We start from the raw sequence: 18,382 nt of genomic DNA, 5'->3' as shown, positions 1-18,382 counted from the left end.
TCTGACAAGTCTGCCCTGCCATTCTATCATGGCTGATCCTGGACCCCACTCAACCTCATACACCTGCTTTCTTGCCATATCCTTTGATGCCCTGAGCAATCAGGAAAGAATCAACTTCTGCTTTAAATATACCCATGGACTTGGCATCCACCACAGTCTGTGGCAGAGCATTCCACAGATTCACGACCCTCTGGCTAAAAGAATTCCTCTTTACCTCTGTTTTAAAAGGTCGTCCCTCAATTTTGAGGCTGTGTCCACGAGTTCTGGATACCCCCACCATAGGAAGCATCCTTCCCACATCCATCCTCTCCACATTCACCCTATCTAGTCCCTTCAACATTCAGTAGGTCTCAATGAGATCGTTTCCCCCCCACCCCACCCCGCGTTCTTCTAAACTCCAATGGGAATTTATTGTGGAAGGAAATATGAAATGCAGGGTTGATATTCTTAATAGAAAAAAATTTCAGTACAAATACTCATGTATTCCAATTAATGGGTTATTTAGTGTTGGTTTTTTATGTTTTATAATAAGTGAACTCTTTTTCAGTCTCAAGTTTGTAGGTTCTGATGCATTGGTGTTAGTAACATAATTTATCTTTATGATAAACTGGCAGTTAAAATGACTTTGTGGAATACATGTTATCGCTAATTTCTTTTTTTCAGATTGAAATAAAGAAAAATTTTGATGAGGATTTCATTCAAATTATACGAGCAATTCGGAGATCATTGTTGCCTTCAACCGTCCACTGAAATGGCTCAAGGGCAGTACTATCTTTATGTATTTTTGTTGTGTACTGGTCAGTTAAGTATCCTTGATGGTGTAAAGATCCCTCACGATGCAAATCAGCAACACTTCGCCAGCATCCTGCAGACGGGAAAACCTTCTCTAATATACTTCAAAAGAATAAGTGAGTATTTGCATATTGAGCACTTGAAGCAAAATTCTGCATTAAAATTGAAATCTTATCTCACTTGTTTATTTTGTATATTCAATGCATTAGTCAATTTTTGCAAATGGTAGTCAGTTGGTCTTTCCATCTTGAGTGTAAATTTTGATCAACCTAAAGATTTGAAAATGGTAGCTGAAGTTGTATAAAAATGTTCTTGACTATAAAAGTCTCATGTGGAGGCCACATAGTTTAAAAAACATGAAATATTTACCAATAATGGTTTGGCATAGTTGATTTTCTAAGATTGGGTTTAAGGATAATTTTTGAGGCAATGTATTGGAAACACAAGAATGTAGGAGTGGAGGTGGTCCATCTGACTGTACAAGCCTACCCTGCCATTCAATATGATGCTTACTGATATATTCCAGGACTCATTCCTTCTCTTTGCCCTCAATCCCCCAATCTTACAAAAACTTACCTTCTTTCATTTGAAAGTACGTCCAACAAGCTTGCCTCCTCACTCTCCAGTGAGAGAATTCCAGAGATTCACTACCCTCCAAGAACAATTTTTACATATCTTGGTTTTAAATGACTGGCTCCTTATCTTGAAGCTACGTCCCATTGTTCCAACTCTCCCACTAATAAAAACGTCTCAAAATCCATGTTGTCTTGCCTGCTTGGATCTCATAAATTTCAATAAGATCACTCTTTATTTTTTCTGAACTCCAAAGAATACAAACCACCCTCTTTAGCCTCTCTTGACAGGACAATCCTCTTGTTCCAGAAATTATCCTGGTAATCCTGTTTTGAATGCCTCCTAGCTTGCTTTTTTTTAAGTAGCTCAAAACTCCGCATGGTACTCCAGGTGTAGCCAAGCAAATGTAACAAAATTTCTCCATTTCTAAACTCCAATGACTTTGTAATAGCCATGTGCCCTTATGCACATGCCTGCTAATAGTTTGTGATTCATGTAAAAGAGGTTCACGTTGTACCCAACCTGCACTATTGAGTGTTTGATACTAGGACAAGCAATATATTAAATAAAAAAAAAGTGTACCCAAAGTAGATGATTGAGCACATAACCTTAAAGAGTACTCCTCCAAAATTATACTTAAAATCAATATAATTGTCTTTTAAAATTGAATTTTAACTCCTGGAGGAAAATTGTACATAGCTCTTTCTACTTTTGACTGGTCTGTAGTATCCACGTAAAAAGAATCAATATAAGTTTCAAATTTTAGTCTCCTTTGCAACTAGTTTAATTGTTAAAGTTAGTTTGAATTTCAGTTTAATGATAATTGAACCCTCTAGTTGTTACTAATTGTTCTGACTAAATCCATTTTCCTTCCTGTCCCTACTTTCTATCATGGCTTGGTTGAATAGCCCTGCCTCTAAAATTGTAATGTTGGCAGATCACAAATACATCCTGCAGGCTGGCATTTCAATCTATTACTAGTTGTTATTGATTACAGAAGAAATGTTGTTTAAATGACTTAAGCATGATTTTATTTTTCAGTAAACCCAGAAATCAACTTATTCCTTCAACAGCTAGAAAAGTCATCAGACTCACTTAAGGAGTATGGAGTTACAGTGGTTCAGGTGACTTGAAATGCTTTTATTTTGGATGCTAAATTTATAAAAATGGGAGAGAGAGGTGTAGGTAAGAAAATGTCCTTGATTTTAATACGAGAAGCTTATTTAACTATATACTAAAATGAAAATAAAAAACAGTGAAAATGAAATATAACTGGCTCATTGATACAAAGGTGACCACATTGTAACCCAAATGGCTGGTATACAAAGTGTGTAGGGTACTGTTGGTACTTCTTAAATATTGTGCACTTCTGAGTTGTCAGTCTTGACTGTCTTGATATTTGGAACTACTGATAGGAGGTTTCTGGCAGAGGGGATATAAATGGTCGGTGCATACTAATCATAAAGTGCTGTTAATGGAATTTTGATGCATGAGTACCAATAAGTAGGAGAAAAGAAGATTAAAATTTAAAAAGTTAGCCTTGGTTCAGAAAAATACAATTTTCTTAATAAAGTCCAATGACAGGAACTGCAGCTGTTTTATTAAGAAGGAGAGTTTCTTACACCTTCTCAAGAACAATGAGGTTATTGTAGTGATATCAAAAAAAAAAGCACGGATCTGAGCATTCTTACTATTTAGGAGCATGGAGGAAAAAAATTGATGGAGTTTTTTTGGAATAAAGAATAAGTACTAAACAGTAAGGTGTTATTATGTAAGAATTTTTATATTTTTGTATTATCTTGTTAAAGCATTCTGCAATTTTTTGTAGGTTGATTGCAACATAGAAAACGTGCCAAAATATTGTGAAAATGACCATTATCTGAAGAAAGCCTACCTTTTCTGGTAAATGGACATGTATTTTAATACTCCCATGCAGTGTTTAAAGAATTTTAAGTGGATATAAAAAAGGGAGGAAATATTTGGGGAACTCTTGTTCTTGGTGCAGGTGGTTGAGCTGTTGCTTTATGTTATTGATTCCTTTGGGGACCATTGGCTTATTCAGACAAAAGAAGGGATAGATCACTCATTAAAACATCCAGTTGTTCTCCAAGGATTTTGCTGCTGTCCAATTCCTCAGGAATCTATTCTATTAGACCGGGGTTTCCAAAACTGTTTTATATTGCGGACCAATACCATTAAGCAAGGGGTCAGTGGATTCCATGTTGGGAACCGCTGCATTAGATCATAATACTTGCATTTAGAATCTCCTGGCATCTACTCTACATATTCCTTTAATTGGTTTAAATCAATTTATTTAAGTTTATGTCATTAATGTTTGTAATTTTCCATGCCAATGCTGCTAAAAAGCTGCTTTTTTGTGGCACATGCTTTGGGTTTGTATCCTCAAGATGATAAACTTGAACTTAATGCATGGACTGTAATATTTTTAATTGTTTAATCTGTCAATTGCCTAGATCTGACTTTTCTCTATATTATAATTGAATATCATCATCTGGCAAAGCATGGGGCCAAATTTTGATATGTTTTCTTAATTTATATTTCACTCTCTGATCTAATGTGGCTTGGATGCCTCCCTATATAGCAACTGAACACAATACTCGGTGATGTAGAACAGGAAAAAAAATGGAAATAGTCAACAGATCAGGCAGCAAATAAGGAGAAAGTAACAGGTTATGTTGCAGAATAGTTGATTTTCATCAGCACTAGAAAACATTAGATTTGTGTAAGAAATCTTAAGTAAGGAAAAGGCATGGAAGAACAAAGGGAAATGCCTTATAACAGGGTGAAAGATACTAATTGACAAAAAGGAATGGTAGTGCAAGGCAAAACTGGGTGGTATAACAATGTATAGATTGAAAAGATGTGTCTGTGCATGTAAAGACAGCAATAGCAAAATATATTACCAGTATTTTCCATCGAAAGCCATGAGCTAAGTTTGCAATTTGACATCGTTGGAGATCAGTGGTAACTTTTAAGTCTGAAAAGTGTTTAAGGAAGGATAATGTGGTTTCCTCAAATTCCCACTCTGCTTTATCAGCAACAAATATCAGGACCTAAAATTGATCTAAGAGTTTACTGAAAATGTCTTTCTGCTGTCTTACTTCTAACAAACACTGCTGGAGTATATTTAAACTTCTGGCCACTACAATAAGCTCTATGTAATGAAGATTGCTAACTGATGCTTAACGTTGTGTTTCTCTTTAATAGGGGTAACATAATGCTTCGGAGCTTTGCAGTTGATGCATTATTTGATGTTGATGCAATTGTAGCGAATGTTTTATTGTAAGTATGTTCAAGTATTTTCTTCCATTTTGGAAGTTATTGTAAAATGGACAAGAGCAAATAGTTATAGAAACTTAAGATTTCTAGTTTCTGTTTAATAGAAATTGAAGCCCTGTGTTGCTTCATCAAAAGTTTTTTTTATTAATTAAAAAGATGAGAACTTACTAAGGATAAGAAGCCAATGTTTATTCTTTTAATTCAGAAAACACAGTTGCATTTCAATGTGTTTCTTTTTAGTATTAAGATAAAGGAAAAGACAGCATCCACATCAGTTATTCATTTGGTATGGAACTACTATACATCTGATAGCATTTGTTTTTCCACTGGCTGTTCTGAACAGTTATGTTGTCATCCTAGAAATTCATTGTTTCCCATATACTTTATCTTCTTGAGGATCTACAGAATACTGAATTGCTGTCAACAATGCAGCTTCTGACAAGCTTTACTCTGTGTGGAGAGAGTAAATGACATTTCCACATCCCCTCCACACTAGGAGTAGTTGTTCAAACTAAAGTTATTTCAACCTTCGTCATAGCTATATGTAACTCATCTTTTTTCTTTGTAGGTCACTGTATCCTATAGTACCATAGGACTTATAGACTGAGTATGAAGTTGGTCTAAAAATATGTAATAGTGTAACCAAAACTGACTCATAATGGCCATCTGGACAGACCAACACATATCATTTATTAAGTTTGCTGGAGGGCATGAAGGTGATGAATGCCTATTTTCTGATGAGACAGTACCACTTACTTATCAATGTTTGCAGCAATTTCATACAAAATTGATTACATCTTGCACAGCAGGCATTTGAGATACATATGGAAATCAAAGGACTTTGGTGTACTATTACATTATATTGCACCAAGAAGTAAAAGTGCATTTTGCCTCTGGAATCATCTCCACCACTCATCTTTGCTTAAAAATAAAGTTTAAATGCCACTAAGTGCATCAAGCAAAATTCATCTGACTGTAAGACCATGATTTCTTGTTCTCAGCTGGTTCCTGGTTCTCTGGCTTTTTAGTAATTTTTTCCCATTCTTGAGTAATGGTTATAATTCTCAGTTAATAATTTTTCTTGTCCTTTAACTCTGTTAGCCTGCTTCTCCCCTCCAATATTTATTTTTCTGTTATATATGATTTTTACCAGCATTTTCCTCTTAGACTTCTTTACAACTTGCCACTTTTTTCACAATGCAAATGTTATCATTTGGACAGTGATGGAAACAATGTAAATGATCAAATACTCCCTTAAATAAAATAGTTGGTGTGAATCCAATTTTTTAAAACTAAATATTTTACTAACATCGTAGCAATATATTTAGATGCTTCTTACAAACTAGAATTTACTTTTTTTCTGGATTATGGTTCTGTAAGTCCCAGCCTACCCAGCCGTGATAACTAGTCCAACCTCTAATGTGTTTGCAGCGAGTGCCAGTTGTTTTGGCTGCATGAGTATTGTAGTGAAGAGTCTTTTTCTCCATTGCGATTGTAAGCTTACTGAATAACACTGGGAATGCTTGCAATGTTTTCCCTTTTCCTAATGTGTGGGGGATCAATTTAGTAGCCTTTATCTCTCCCTTGGTGCAGCAGCATGATGAAATGGAAGCTGGGTCTTCCTAATTTAAACTAACATACTGATTGTAGTATTTGAAACAATTTATGTGCTCCACATTCCTGAATTAACCATAAAGTAATAAATAGAGGAATTACAGTAATCATTAGAATGCAGACTATATTAATTGTTTTTTAAGACCACAAAGATTTCTCTGTCATTTCAATGGGAAAGGAATCTGAGTTGCTTCCCAAGTAAGTTAAAGCTCTTTAGTTTATGCTGAGCCACTTGGATGACTCTAAGTATGTATTGCTCTATTATAGTGTTTTGTTATTCAATGAAATAAAGTACGTATCCTCATTGATGGAGCTTCATGACATTGAAAATGACTTGAAAGGACGAGGTGATGTCATAGTTTCATTTGTACCAGCAATAGGAGTTCCAGGTATTGTTGAAGCAGCTTTATGTTGCGTTTTATTTAACTGGTTTCTTAGTATTGTGCACAATACAACTGCAACCCTGATAACGATTGCTAATGTTAGCCAATTTAATTCTTCATATTTTTCATTATATTAAGTTAAACCAAATTTTGTTTCAGCCAGAGCTGGGAAAATTGCTCTGATGTTACATCCTCCTGATTCATTGCTTCCTTTCCATTCTGGCCCAACACAGTAATTACCTTTGTCACTAGCAATGCTTTCTGTGACAGTGCCCTATTTTCCATCTTAGACTTCTCTGTGATGATTAATATAACCAGTTAGTTTCTTCATCATTTATCTATCGAATGAAAGCTATATCTAGTTCTAACCTGTCTGTCTAGTTAAAAACAGTATAACAAAGGGATAAGTTCTCAGACAACCTCCTGGAGTAGTTTAATGATTCCCCTTGAGATCTCACCTCTTAGCTGTTTGCATTCTGCAACTTGGGAACTTTTATTATAGACACTGGAGACACAAGGGACTGCAAATGCTGGAATCTGGAGTGACAGGCAATCTGCTGGAGGAACTCAGTGGGTCAAGAAACATCAGTGGAAGAAAAGTAATTGCCAATGTTTTGGGTTGAAATGCCGCGTTGAATTAGTCCTGAGTCTGCTGAGTTGCAGCACAATGTTTCTTTGCTCTTACAGAGCCTATTTAGTTTCTTTACATATTGGTGATGCTTACTTTGTTTTAACTTGCCTCCACTATCTTCATATTTTGTAAATTTCATTTTCTCCTTGTCTCATTTTCATTGGCTAGCTTCACTATAAATTGAAGAGATTGAACATTGATAATAGATTAATCTCTAAATTCAGAAAGATGATTGATGTGCCTCTACCTCACAATTATAAGCAGTGTGCTAATCAAAAATAAAATACTCTGTTGCAATCCTTTATCTTTTCAGATTGTTACAGTAGTGTCAAAACCTCAGTGATGCAGTCAGGGCAATGTCGATGTGTTGCTTTCTCTTGTGAACCTTTCAATCTTATGCAGATAGGGTGGGGGGAGAGAAAGATACGTACTGGTACTTTGAGACAGAGAAAATAGATATTGGTAGAAATAGGATTCTGATAATATGAGTGGGGGAGATGTGTTCTGGTAAAATGTTAGAGGCAGAGTAGAGGAGAGTGAAAATAGGTGTAGGCTCTGTGTGTGAGAGCGTGGTTGAGTAACATTTATTAAAGGGAGAGTCAATGTACTGAGAGGGAGCATGTATTGGAATGTTTGGAGAGAAGAATATGAATTGTTTGTACGTGGGGGAAAAAAAGAGTATTGTCAGTATGAAAGAGAATCATCTCTGGTAGTGAGAACAAAGGAAAATAGAAACAGGCAAAGGCCTTGTCCCTCAAGCCTGCCCTGGATTTGTTATAATCATGGATGATTACTACAAATAGCAGTTTCCCTCCATTCCCTGATCTTTCAAAAATCTATCCCCTTTAAATACTCCATGATCTTCTTCAACAACTCTTTCAGGAAGGGATCAAAGATTCACTTCCCTTTGTGAGAAGTTTCTACACATCAAATTAATATTGATATTAATAAATCACTTATATTAATAAATCAATTTATAGAAAGTTAATTGCAGAATTTTTCAGATTTGCTAATAGTGATTAATTAAAAATGAATATAATCTATTGAGTTGTAATTTCATCATTATTATTAGGCACTTTTGAGCATTAGGCAACATCAGAATTAATTATAATTAATGCAACAGTTGAAATACCAACAGTAACACTTTTAAAGCGTGTAAACCTTAGCTATCCCTGCCATCTTTACACTTACTACTCTTCAGGTCTCTTATTAAACCCTTTAACATCAAACACAATACTATTTGTTAAATGCTGTTATTTCCTAACAATTGCAATTTATTTCACAAGTGACCCATGATAGCTGGTTATCACACCACCAGGTGGTGCACTAACTAAAAATGCTGTTAAATAGCAATACTGTAGTAACTTCAAGTTATTTTCAGACAAGCCAGTAAGCGGAGCTATTATGCTTTCCAAATCTTGAAATTAATTTCAGTCCTTTGTGCAGTTTCACTGTTTCTGTATTGCATATTAATGTGATAATTGTTTTTCTATTAAATTGTTATTTATGTCTTAGTGCATGATTTTAAAGATTTTTACTGGAAGGTTTCAGCCTGTCCCAAATGATTAGCTATTGATATCTTTTATATGAGCGACGATGCTATTAACTCAAAATTATTATGCAGCCATAAAGTAAGTTAAAATATCTGGAAATTAAATTGCTTAATGTCATGCTTTTGTGTGGCATGTAATTCAAATGACAAATAACAGGAGAATGAACTTGCAATTTGGTAAATTGGTTTATTATTGTTACATGTCCCAAAGTGCAGTGGAAAAATTGTTTTTCATGACATCCATACAGACAATTTTATTACAACAGTGCATTGAGATAGTACAAGGGAAGGCAATAACAGGGTACAGAATAACGAGTTTCAGTTACAGTGGCTAAGATTTGAAGAGGACCTATCTGAGTACGCTTCTGCCTTGTATTATAAATTGAGCAGTCCCTTTTAAGCTATTCACTCTGGCTCTCCTACAGGCATCATCCACAGAGCATTTGTTCACCCCGCTACTGATCATCTGACATTCAGACTCTTTCCCCTTGCTTTTGAAAGCATTTGTAACATTCTGGCTTAGCTGGCCTGTGGTGTCGTGACATCTGCACCAGACTTTGTGGCGAGTGGTCCCGGGTTCGAATCTGGCCAATGAAAAGCAGATTTCTTTGCTAAAGAAATGGCAGGGTTGCCGCCCAATGTGCCACAAGGTGCGGAGAGGAGCGATAAACACTCTGAACCATGGACCCACACCACAGGCCACCAGCTTTACCCCACAACCAATTCTCCCAAACAGTTTTCCACACCTGTCCATGGTCCTGGACTCAAAACATGCTCTTTGCACACACTGTACTGGTGTGGTGCATGAACGATACCTTACTTAGTGTGGTGCGTAAACGATACTTAGTGCAGTGCGTGAACGATACCTTAACTTAGTAGTGTATGACACCTGAGCCTGATTTAATTTCCACACAACTGCTCCAGAATTAAATTGGGTATTAGTGTTATTGTTAGATGCTGACAAAATACATCATTATCCAGGATATGTCAGCAGCCAGATTTTATTAAAGCTAATTTGGTTTTAAAAAATGTTCATTGGTAATATATTATTTATGCTTTGTCATAGAGCACAAAGCCATAATGGAAACTGCTTTTGTTTACGGTGCCAAGTATCAATTTGTATTAACTACAGAACACAGTGTCTTAGAAGACCTAGAGTAAGTATGGACCTAATTGGAAAAGCAATAAAAATCAACTTACTGTTCAACACTTTCAAAATTTCAAATTTAATTTTAGAGTGAATTAATTAATTGAACAATTGTTCTGCTGAAATAGGTAATAAAATATACTTGTGGTTAAACAAACGTATGAACTTACAATGACAAAGTAGTTACCATTAGCGATGAATTAAGGAAAAAAATCTTATCATTTAACTGGAGGGAAAAAGGGTGATGTTTTCAAATAGTGACGTTGCTTGATCTGTGAACTTTGCCCTTGAGAAGGGTAAGTATAACATTATTGGGCTGAAAGGTTGATATCTTTGCTGTTCATCAATGTTGAAGCTCCATTACATAATGTCGGTAGCGGTTCAAAGAGAAGGTTGATCGATATCTTCTTGGGATGAATGTAGGAGGACAGAAAGTATGCTATTGTCTTTGTTCTAGGAATAAATATGTGACCTGAGTCAAATAAACAAACAATTTTATATTTTAAGCACAAGCTAAATCTACCATGGGAAATGGAGCACATAATAAATGACATGAAGATTGCCTTAGATCCAAGTGACATATTTTGTTATGGAAGCAAAACATATGCTCTTTTCATAAGAATTATTTATTTTCTGTTACCAATCAATGTTGACCTCTGTTTGTAAAGGGTATGGGACTGTTTAGAGTAATGGAAATCTGTGCTTGTTCTGCCAGAATAAAATCCTCCGCACTGCATGCCATCCTTCATAAAAACCCTATGTGCTTCAATCCGAAGCATAACAAATTAAATGGAGTCCATGCTTCATGGAGGAAGAATTAGATGTTTGCATTATGACATAGGAAGTACTAGTTAGATATTAATTCAAGTGCGTCTGGAGAAAAATAAAGTTGTTCAAACTGTATTCTTCCTTGAATTAGACACACATAAGAGTGCCATGCTTTATTATGGCAGGATATTGTGGTATTTAAGAAAGTGCAGATAAGATTTATAAGAATAATACCGTTATCATGAGTTTAAATAGATCCAGAAATAAGAAGGCTCCGGGGTGAGCTCGGTCTTGATAAAGCAGCTATAAAGAGAATGTTTCTGTTTATGGTGGAGCCATTCATTAGTGAATTTGGAATAAACTTCCTTATGCAAAGAATGATGACAATATGGAACTCATTATGTTGGTAATAGCAAACACTTAAGGGGAGGCTGGACGCATGATGAAGAGATTTGGATGAGAAAGGCTCATCCAACAGAACACATTGGTAAAGACTGACTGATCCTAATATACTGTTTCCGTGTCCTTTTACGTGTCATTATTATAGAATCTTAAGCATTGTGCAGCATAGCAGGCAAAAGGACTTGTTTCTATATCAATGGCAATCATCAAATGCCCATCTATTATTTAATTCACACTCTGGTTGAAAACATTTCTCATGGATCTGCAGTCATCTTATTCTAATCGTAAACCCATGCACTCTGATCTTGCCATGTTGAAAGGTTTCTTCAGGGCAATGTGGGCATGTTGGTCTGATCTGCTAAATAGAACTCCATGAATTCAAGTAGAAGTCAACTGGTGTGTCAGGGACTCCCCAGGTTCACAGCCTTTTTGCTATTCCTGTTTTCCTGTACAAGTAGCAGAAGTACCTGTGTTTATTCTCGGGGTTTCTGTAAATTTAATCGTTACAGAAAATGCTGAAAATGTTGTTATAACTTTATTGTATCTCCGTTATGATTTATCTGTAATTTTAACTTGCAGTCTGGAAGATTCAGATCAGCTGTCAGCAAGGCTTTGGTTCTGTCATTGCAAGATGGTAACAGATAGGACTCAGCCATGCAAGAGATCTTTACTTGAACAGCCTCTAACTACTGTGAATATACATTCCTACCTCAAAGTACTGGAGGCGCCACTCGTGGTGAGCTAAGTATTGAACCTGCATTCACCAGCAAGGAATTCTAATAAGTTCTTAACCCAATATGGATATGTTTTGAAACCAATATCCACAACAATTGTTTAATTTCCTAATGTTAATTGTGCTAAAGGAAAAATAAGTATAGTGTGCATTTCTCAATCAGAAGCATGTGGATTTCAGTGTGAAACCATCTTGTACATTCCAAGTCTCAGGATGCTACAACATACAATATACAGGCACACCTGAAAGAATTGTGCTCAGCTCTCTGTTCCACGCTCTCTACAGTCATGGCAGGAATTAAGTAGTTGGGCTGGTTGAGAGGTGTTGCAACAACAATCTTGCACTCAACATCAACACGACCAAGGAATTGATTGTGGACTTCAGGAAGGAGAGGCTGGAAGAACGCCCACCAGTCCTCATGGAGGGGTGGGCAGTGTAAAGGCTGAACAGCCTTAAGTTCAACATTTTGAAGGATTTTTCCTGGGTCCGATGCAATTAGTAAGGCATGCCAGTGGCTCTACTTTGTTATGAGTTTGAGTAGATTTGGTATTTCACCAAAGACTCTTGAAACTTCTTATAGATGTGCAGCGGAGAACATTCTGATTGGTGGCATCACAGCCTGGTATGGAAGCTCCTATGCACAAAATTGCAAGAAACTGCAGAGAGCTGTAGACTCAGGCAGCTGCACTATGGACACAGCACTCCTCACCATTGAGGACATCTTCAAGAAGACAGCATCCATCACTAAGGACCCTTGCCATCGGGACATTCACTCTTCTAATTTCTGGCATAGAGGAGGCACAGAGCCTGAAGACTCACACTCAACATTTTAGGAACGAATTCTCCTCTGTCTTCAGATTCCTGAATGGTCCATGAACACAATGACAGATATTTCCTCTCTTTTGCACTATTTATTTATTTTTAAATTTATAGTAATTGTATGTTTCTACACCATACAGCTGCTGCTAAACAACAAATTTCATGACGTATTAAAGCTGATACTGATTTTTATATTACCCATCTCTAATTCTTCAGATGGAATCTTCTGTTGGACCAGAGGAAGTCTCTACAGTTCATACACAATTAAGGATGCCAGTTATATTTCTTTTCACACAAAGAGAGACTTATGAGTATGACCGAATAACTGCTGAATCCCTGGCCTGGCAGCTACTTGGAAAAGCAGGAGTTATTTTAGTGCCAAGGTAAGTTTGCTGTAAAAAGCAATTAGAAGCAAACAAATTATTTTACAGAAGGAAGTGAAAAGGACACTTACAATCCTTTTCAGCAATTTGGATCCTTTGTCTGTACTTGGTACCTTAAGTTTAGAAAATTGGCTAATTAAAATCCCATGTCTGATTTGATCTGTGTTGTGCAATATTTTCAGTCCAATACATCTTACCCTCTAGTCATGCCAAAAGTGTGGAAGTGGATTCAGTGGGTTGAAAGACTTGTATATGTGCTGTATCACTTCAATTCTGTGACTCTTAAAAAATCTAAGTAGAATATTTATCATTAGAAATTAAGAGACAGCTTTTAAATTTACAGCTTCGACCATCAGAATAAATGAAAGTTTTAACAAAATCTAATGACACAGTTTTTAATTCAAGAATTTTACTGTTCTTTTAAAATATATTTTAGTAAATGATACTGTTTGCTTTCAACTTCAACAGGGCCCAGCTCCAGCCTAATGTGCCAGAAGGTGTGACTGTAGGATTCAGATCAGCTGAAGGAGTATGACATTTGTTTTAGTAATTTGGAAGTTGACTGTTTGCATCCCGAGCTGCATGAAATCATGTTCTATATCTCCCTCCATTTCCTTGCTGATCTCCACAGGATCTTTTCCCCTTTCCCCAAGCTATATTTTTGTTGCTTGCCTTTGCTTGTAGCCCCAGTGCCCCTTGCCTCTGACACTTAGTTTTGCTAATGTCTTTGGAGCTGTGACACTTGATCCCTCTGTACAACTTGCGACTGATTAGATCTTATTCTTTAGAAACCGCTCACCTTGCGTCTTGTTTCCCCATTTAATATGCTCCCTTGCCATTTGATCTACTCTATTAATCAGGTGCCATGAGAGGTTTAGTTAGGCCAAAAGGAGTTGCCATTGATCTTTCTTTGGTTAATTAAACACATTCAAAAAGAACTTTAATTTTTAACCCTTCAATGTGGAAAAGTGGAATAAATCTGCTAGTGTGAACTTGGTGAAGGCATCTTTACAGAACTAGATGAGTAGCCATTTTAGACAACGTGCCTGATTACTTGGAATCAACAGATACATCAGGATGATTCCCTCGAATGGGTAAACTGGCAGCATTGCATGACTGTTGACAGAAACGGGAATCTTGGGTAATGAGGCTCTTTAATGAGGCCCATGTCATAGTAAAGATGTATTCGTAGCTGATTTGCACAATCCCCGACCCATTTTGTTGTTGAGCTTTTCTGATTAATGACAGGAAATGCAGAGAGCTAATTCTGCATGTCACTATCTATCTGCACGTGTAGAAATCCAGCAACGTGGACAAGTCCCACAGGTAATTTCCTTCCAGCTAGAGCTTTGAAAAGAATGCTTCCTAACTGATAGAAATGTTAAACAGCAAGCTGACACATTTCCTGCAATCCCTATTGGAGTCTATTGCAACAACAAATTAGCTACTGTTTGAATTATTTCAGATCAATAATATATCATCTAACTTCTGATTTACATAAAATGATATAATTAATAAAGCTTTGTGTTGAAGACAGTTTATCATGGATGTTGAAAGGAGGAGAAAGAACAGCAACAAAAAAGTAACTTAGCCTGTGTAAGGTGCACAAAAGAAAAGAGGAACTGACTTATCTGACCCAGTCAAGCAAACTGTGTGTGGTGCCTTGCTAGAAGTTAAATGATATACCTTTATTTAAATCATACAACATTAGTGTAGCTGATCTGTTGCTGAGTGTAGCAAATTTGTTTGCATTTTGTTCCTCTCTGAAAAGGAGCAGTGTTGGTCTAAGCTGACCTGAGACAACAGGGTGCTGTAATATATTGTCAGGTTAGGACCTGCTGTCAAGCGTATTTTCAAGGGAGAAAGGGAGAGAAGATTTAAATAAAGAAAATAATTCATAAATTGAGGAGAATAGTATGACGTTTGGACCAATTGATATTTTTACAAATTAAATTGATATCCTAAATAGAATTGAGGTATTGATTGAACTGATCATAGAAAAATAATATGGTTGATTTGTAATGGAAAGCGATATCCAAGGCTATCAATTGTGACCCAGATTTCCGTATGCGTGGAACAGTACTTTGTATTATCATTCATGAGTGGCCCAGAATTGGATGTAAAATATACAAAATGCCAAATTTCAAGCTTTTTGTTGCAATTTGTGAAGGATACTGGATTTATGAGGAAATTGAATGCTTTTTTTGTTGTAATGTGTTATGATTAACTGGTATTCGATACATGTTCTTGGGAAATAGGAAGAACAGCAGGATTAAATTCTTGGAAATGCTGAGGATTTGCAGCTTGCAGAATTCCAGTTTAAATATGATTGTGCAGCTTGGAATGTTGGGCATGTAAATGGCAAAGTCTCAGTACACAGGGTAGTTTGGATTTGAGTATGGTTTTGGGCTGAAGTAGCACACTTTCAGTGATTTTAGCTTTAGAATTTTATAATGTCATGTTCACAAAACAAAGCTAAAGTTATGTATATGAAAACTTAAACCTCCTTCATCAAATAATATACCTTTTTTTCATTTTCCTGACTAATAGAAGGTGAAAGACTGCATTATTTTACTGTATTTTATTGATTTTTGTTTAGGATTCATCCATCAGCTATTTAGTTGTGACATCTGTTGAAGAAATTGTTGACCTAGTTAAAAGCGAAAGGAAACCGATACCAACTTCTGAGACAGATGAGGAAGAAGAAAGTGAAGATGTGGATTTCAGAGGTATAGTGCAGTACATCAGTTCACAAATTAGTGAAATCCAATGGCAAAACCATTCAAGAAAAGAAGGCAAATTATCAAAGTATTTTTGATCATTTATAAAGGAGATTAATTGCTTGGCTTAATGTGAAGCATTTCCAGCTATTATTTCAGTATTTTTTGGTCCAGTAGTTCATTTTTTTTGCAGCATTATTTTGAGATTGGAATACAGTTTTCTTTGGGATTGAATGCTGTGTATTTCTTATTTTAGTTTGAATTACATAATCTGAAAAAAATTTCTGGCTATCTTGCTGCATATCAGAGAGCTTGATGATTGATTAGTTGTTAAAACCTGGATTTGTCATAGTCATGCTTGATTGATCCCGGGGGAAATTGGTTTTCGTTACAGTTGCACCATAAATAATAAATAGTAATAGAACCATAAATAGTTAAATAGTAATATGTAAATTATGCCAGTAAATTATGAAATAAGTCCAGGACCAGCCTATTGGCTCAGGGTGTCTGACCCTCCAAGGGAGGAGATGTAAAGTTTAATGGCCACAGGCAGGAATGGCTTTGTATGACGCTCTGGGCTGCATCTCGGAGAAATGAGTCTCTGGCTGAATGTACTCCTGTGAAAAGATCCCAATCTGAGTTAGGGTTAAGAAATAGAAATGTAACTAGATATGATCAAATACTTGTGGAATGACAGCTCTTAATCCTGGAATAGTGGATGTGCCATACCACAGTTAGCAATTGGGCATAGTTGAATAATTTAGACTCTAATATTAGCTATAATACAAAGGCTTAGGATATCTTATTTGGGAAAGAGGAATCTCTGTAGAATCTTGTAACTTCCCTATAGATATTTGACTTGATAATCTCTAACTTCCCTTTGGACTTGGAGGCAAAAAGGTGTGGCAGAACCGAGCTGAGGCGAAGCAGTTGCCGGGAGTGTGAAGACCCGAGGTTCAATCGATTTAGGCGCCGGGCCGAATTAGAAAGGTCGGGGACAGGCTGAATCGAGGCAGAGGGGCCCAGGCCCCAGAGTGTATTGAGGTGACTGAACCCGATGTTTGGATGATGATTTAGGAGCCGGGCCAGGTTGGTCCGGGCATTGAAGCCCGAGACAAGTGCCAGGCTGGTTCAGCTTGCTGCTGCACTCTGCGCTGAACTAAGGTTCTAGGGACTGTCCCTCTTTATGGACTTCATTTCAGAATGTTATTTGCTTGTGTTTATTGTTTGCATGACTTGTTTCTTTTCTCTCTGCAAATTGGGTGTTTGATGATCTTTTTTTTTAATGGGTTCTTTTGGCTTTCTTTGTTTCGTGGCTGCCTGGTAGGAAGCAAATCTCAAGCTGTACATCCTTTGATAATAAATGTATTTTGAATGCCGTGTTTAACTTACTTGCTGAACATCATAAATGGTTGACTTACACATTTTTATGGAAGGAACAATTTCATGGCACAAGGCATGTTTTCATTTATTTTTCCCCAGATATTTTATTCTGCACCCTATGAGCAAAATAATGGCACATTAATAATAACACAGTAGTTTTTATTTGCAGAAAATGAAATACTTAATGTCAGTCAATTTAACGAAACTGCATAACCACCAGGTGGTTAAATAGATTACAATAGGGTGGTAGAAGTTCCTTTTAGTGAAGTTAGTTATTTGAATAGATTGTTTGAAGATATAATACACCCTCGATTTTAAGAAGGTGATGGTAAATTTATTGTAGGTATTCTTGACATCATGGTTGATCTCAATCTGAATCATTTTTGTATAAAGACACATTTGCTAGCTAATCATATTTTTAATGTTCAGTGTCATCTTTCTATTTCATTATACAGGTCATCCTTGGGTCATGAAAACCTGACTTATAGACACTCCCACCAATGAACAATTTCCCAAAACATTATTAAATTCAAATGTTCGACGTATGTGCAAACGTTCATTTCAATGAATAATTTTTTAAAGTAATCGTTGTTATTTGTCTCATGTGCTTTTGATGCCATCCATTACAGTCCTTTGGAGACATCATCACCATATCGAGTGATTTTTGTGTATTTTTTGGCAAATGGATAAAATCAGGTTATGGATGGAACCTGTTAATTACCCTGTGATATCCCATAGCTCAATGTTTTTACCCAGTGCGAGGAAGTGAATTTAAAATGATAACATCCAAACTTATTATATCTAAATTGATTTCTTTCTGGAATTTAGTTGAGTTTTGCTGTTAGCATTAACCTTAACAGTGCAAGAGAAACAAGTAGCAATTACATAGTTAGGTGGCTAGAACGATTAAGTCAGTGCTCACTTAGAATGCCTATTGTTACAGCCCACAAACCAAGCCAGAAACCTTGGTGTTGTGATGGACTCCGACTTAAATTTTAACTGCCACTTTAAAACAATTACAAAGTCAGCCTACTAACATCTTAAAAATATAGCAAGAGTTAAAAGGCTTATGTCTCAGCAAGATCTAGAAAAACTTGTCCATACATTAATTTTTAGTAGGCTTGACTACTGTAATGGCGTTTTCACAGGCTTTGGTTAAAAAAAATCCCTCCGAGAGCTGGA

The 18,382-nt window shown here is 36.3% G+C and overlaps 1 protein-coding gene across 3 annotated transcripts in view; it reads left to right on the top strand.

The window, feature by feature from the left end:
• The window catches only part of txndc16 (thioredoxin domain containing 16), a 110,628-nt gene that overhangs the window by 8,094 nt on the left and 84,152 nt on the right, over positions 1-18,382 (top strand). For all 3 annotated transcript variants that reach the window (XM_063048832.1, XM_063048814.1, XM_063048823.1), the window contains 10 exons: positions 664-908; positions 2,407-2,489; positions 3,194-3,267; positions 4,594-4,668; positions 6,547-6,668; positions 9,912-10,002; positions 11,742-11,898; positions 12,931-13,097; positions 13,566-13,626; positions 15,697-15,826. In XM_063048832.1, the coding sequence (XP_062904902.1) occupies positions 686-908; positions 2,407-2,489; positions 3,194-3,267; positions 4,594-4,668; positions 6,547-6,668; positions 9,912-10,002; positions 11,742-11,898; positions 12,931-13,097; positions 13,566-13,626; positions 15,697-15,826 (1,183 nt within the window). In that variant the 5' untranslated portion in view covers positions 664-685. The remainder of the gene's footprint in view (positions 1-663; positions 909-2,406; positions 2,490-3,193; positions 3,268-4,593; positions 4,669-6,546; positions 6,669-9,911; positions 10,003-11,741; positions 11,899-12,930; positions 13,098-13,565; positions 13,627-15,696; positions 15,827-18,382) is intronic.

Source organism: Mobula hypostoma, chromosome 1 (genome assembly GCF_963921235.1).
Source record: "Mobula hypostoma chromosome 1, sMobHyp1.1, whole genome shotgun sequence".
Lineage (NCBI taxonomy): Eukaryota > Metazoa > Chordata > Chondrichthyes > Myliobatiformes > Myliobatidae > Mobula > Mobula hypostoma.
This window is presented reverse-complemented; position numbering and strand designations above follow the sequence as displayed.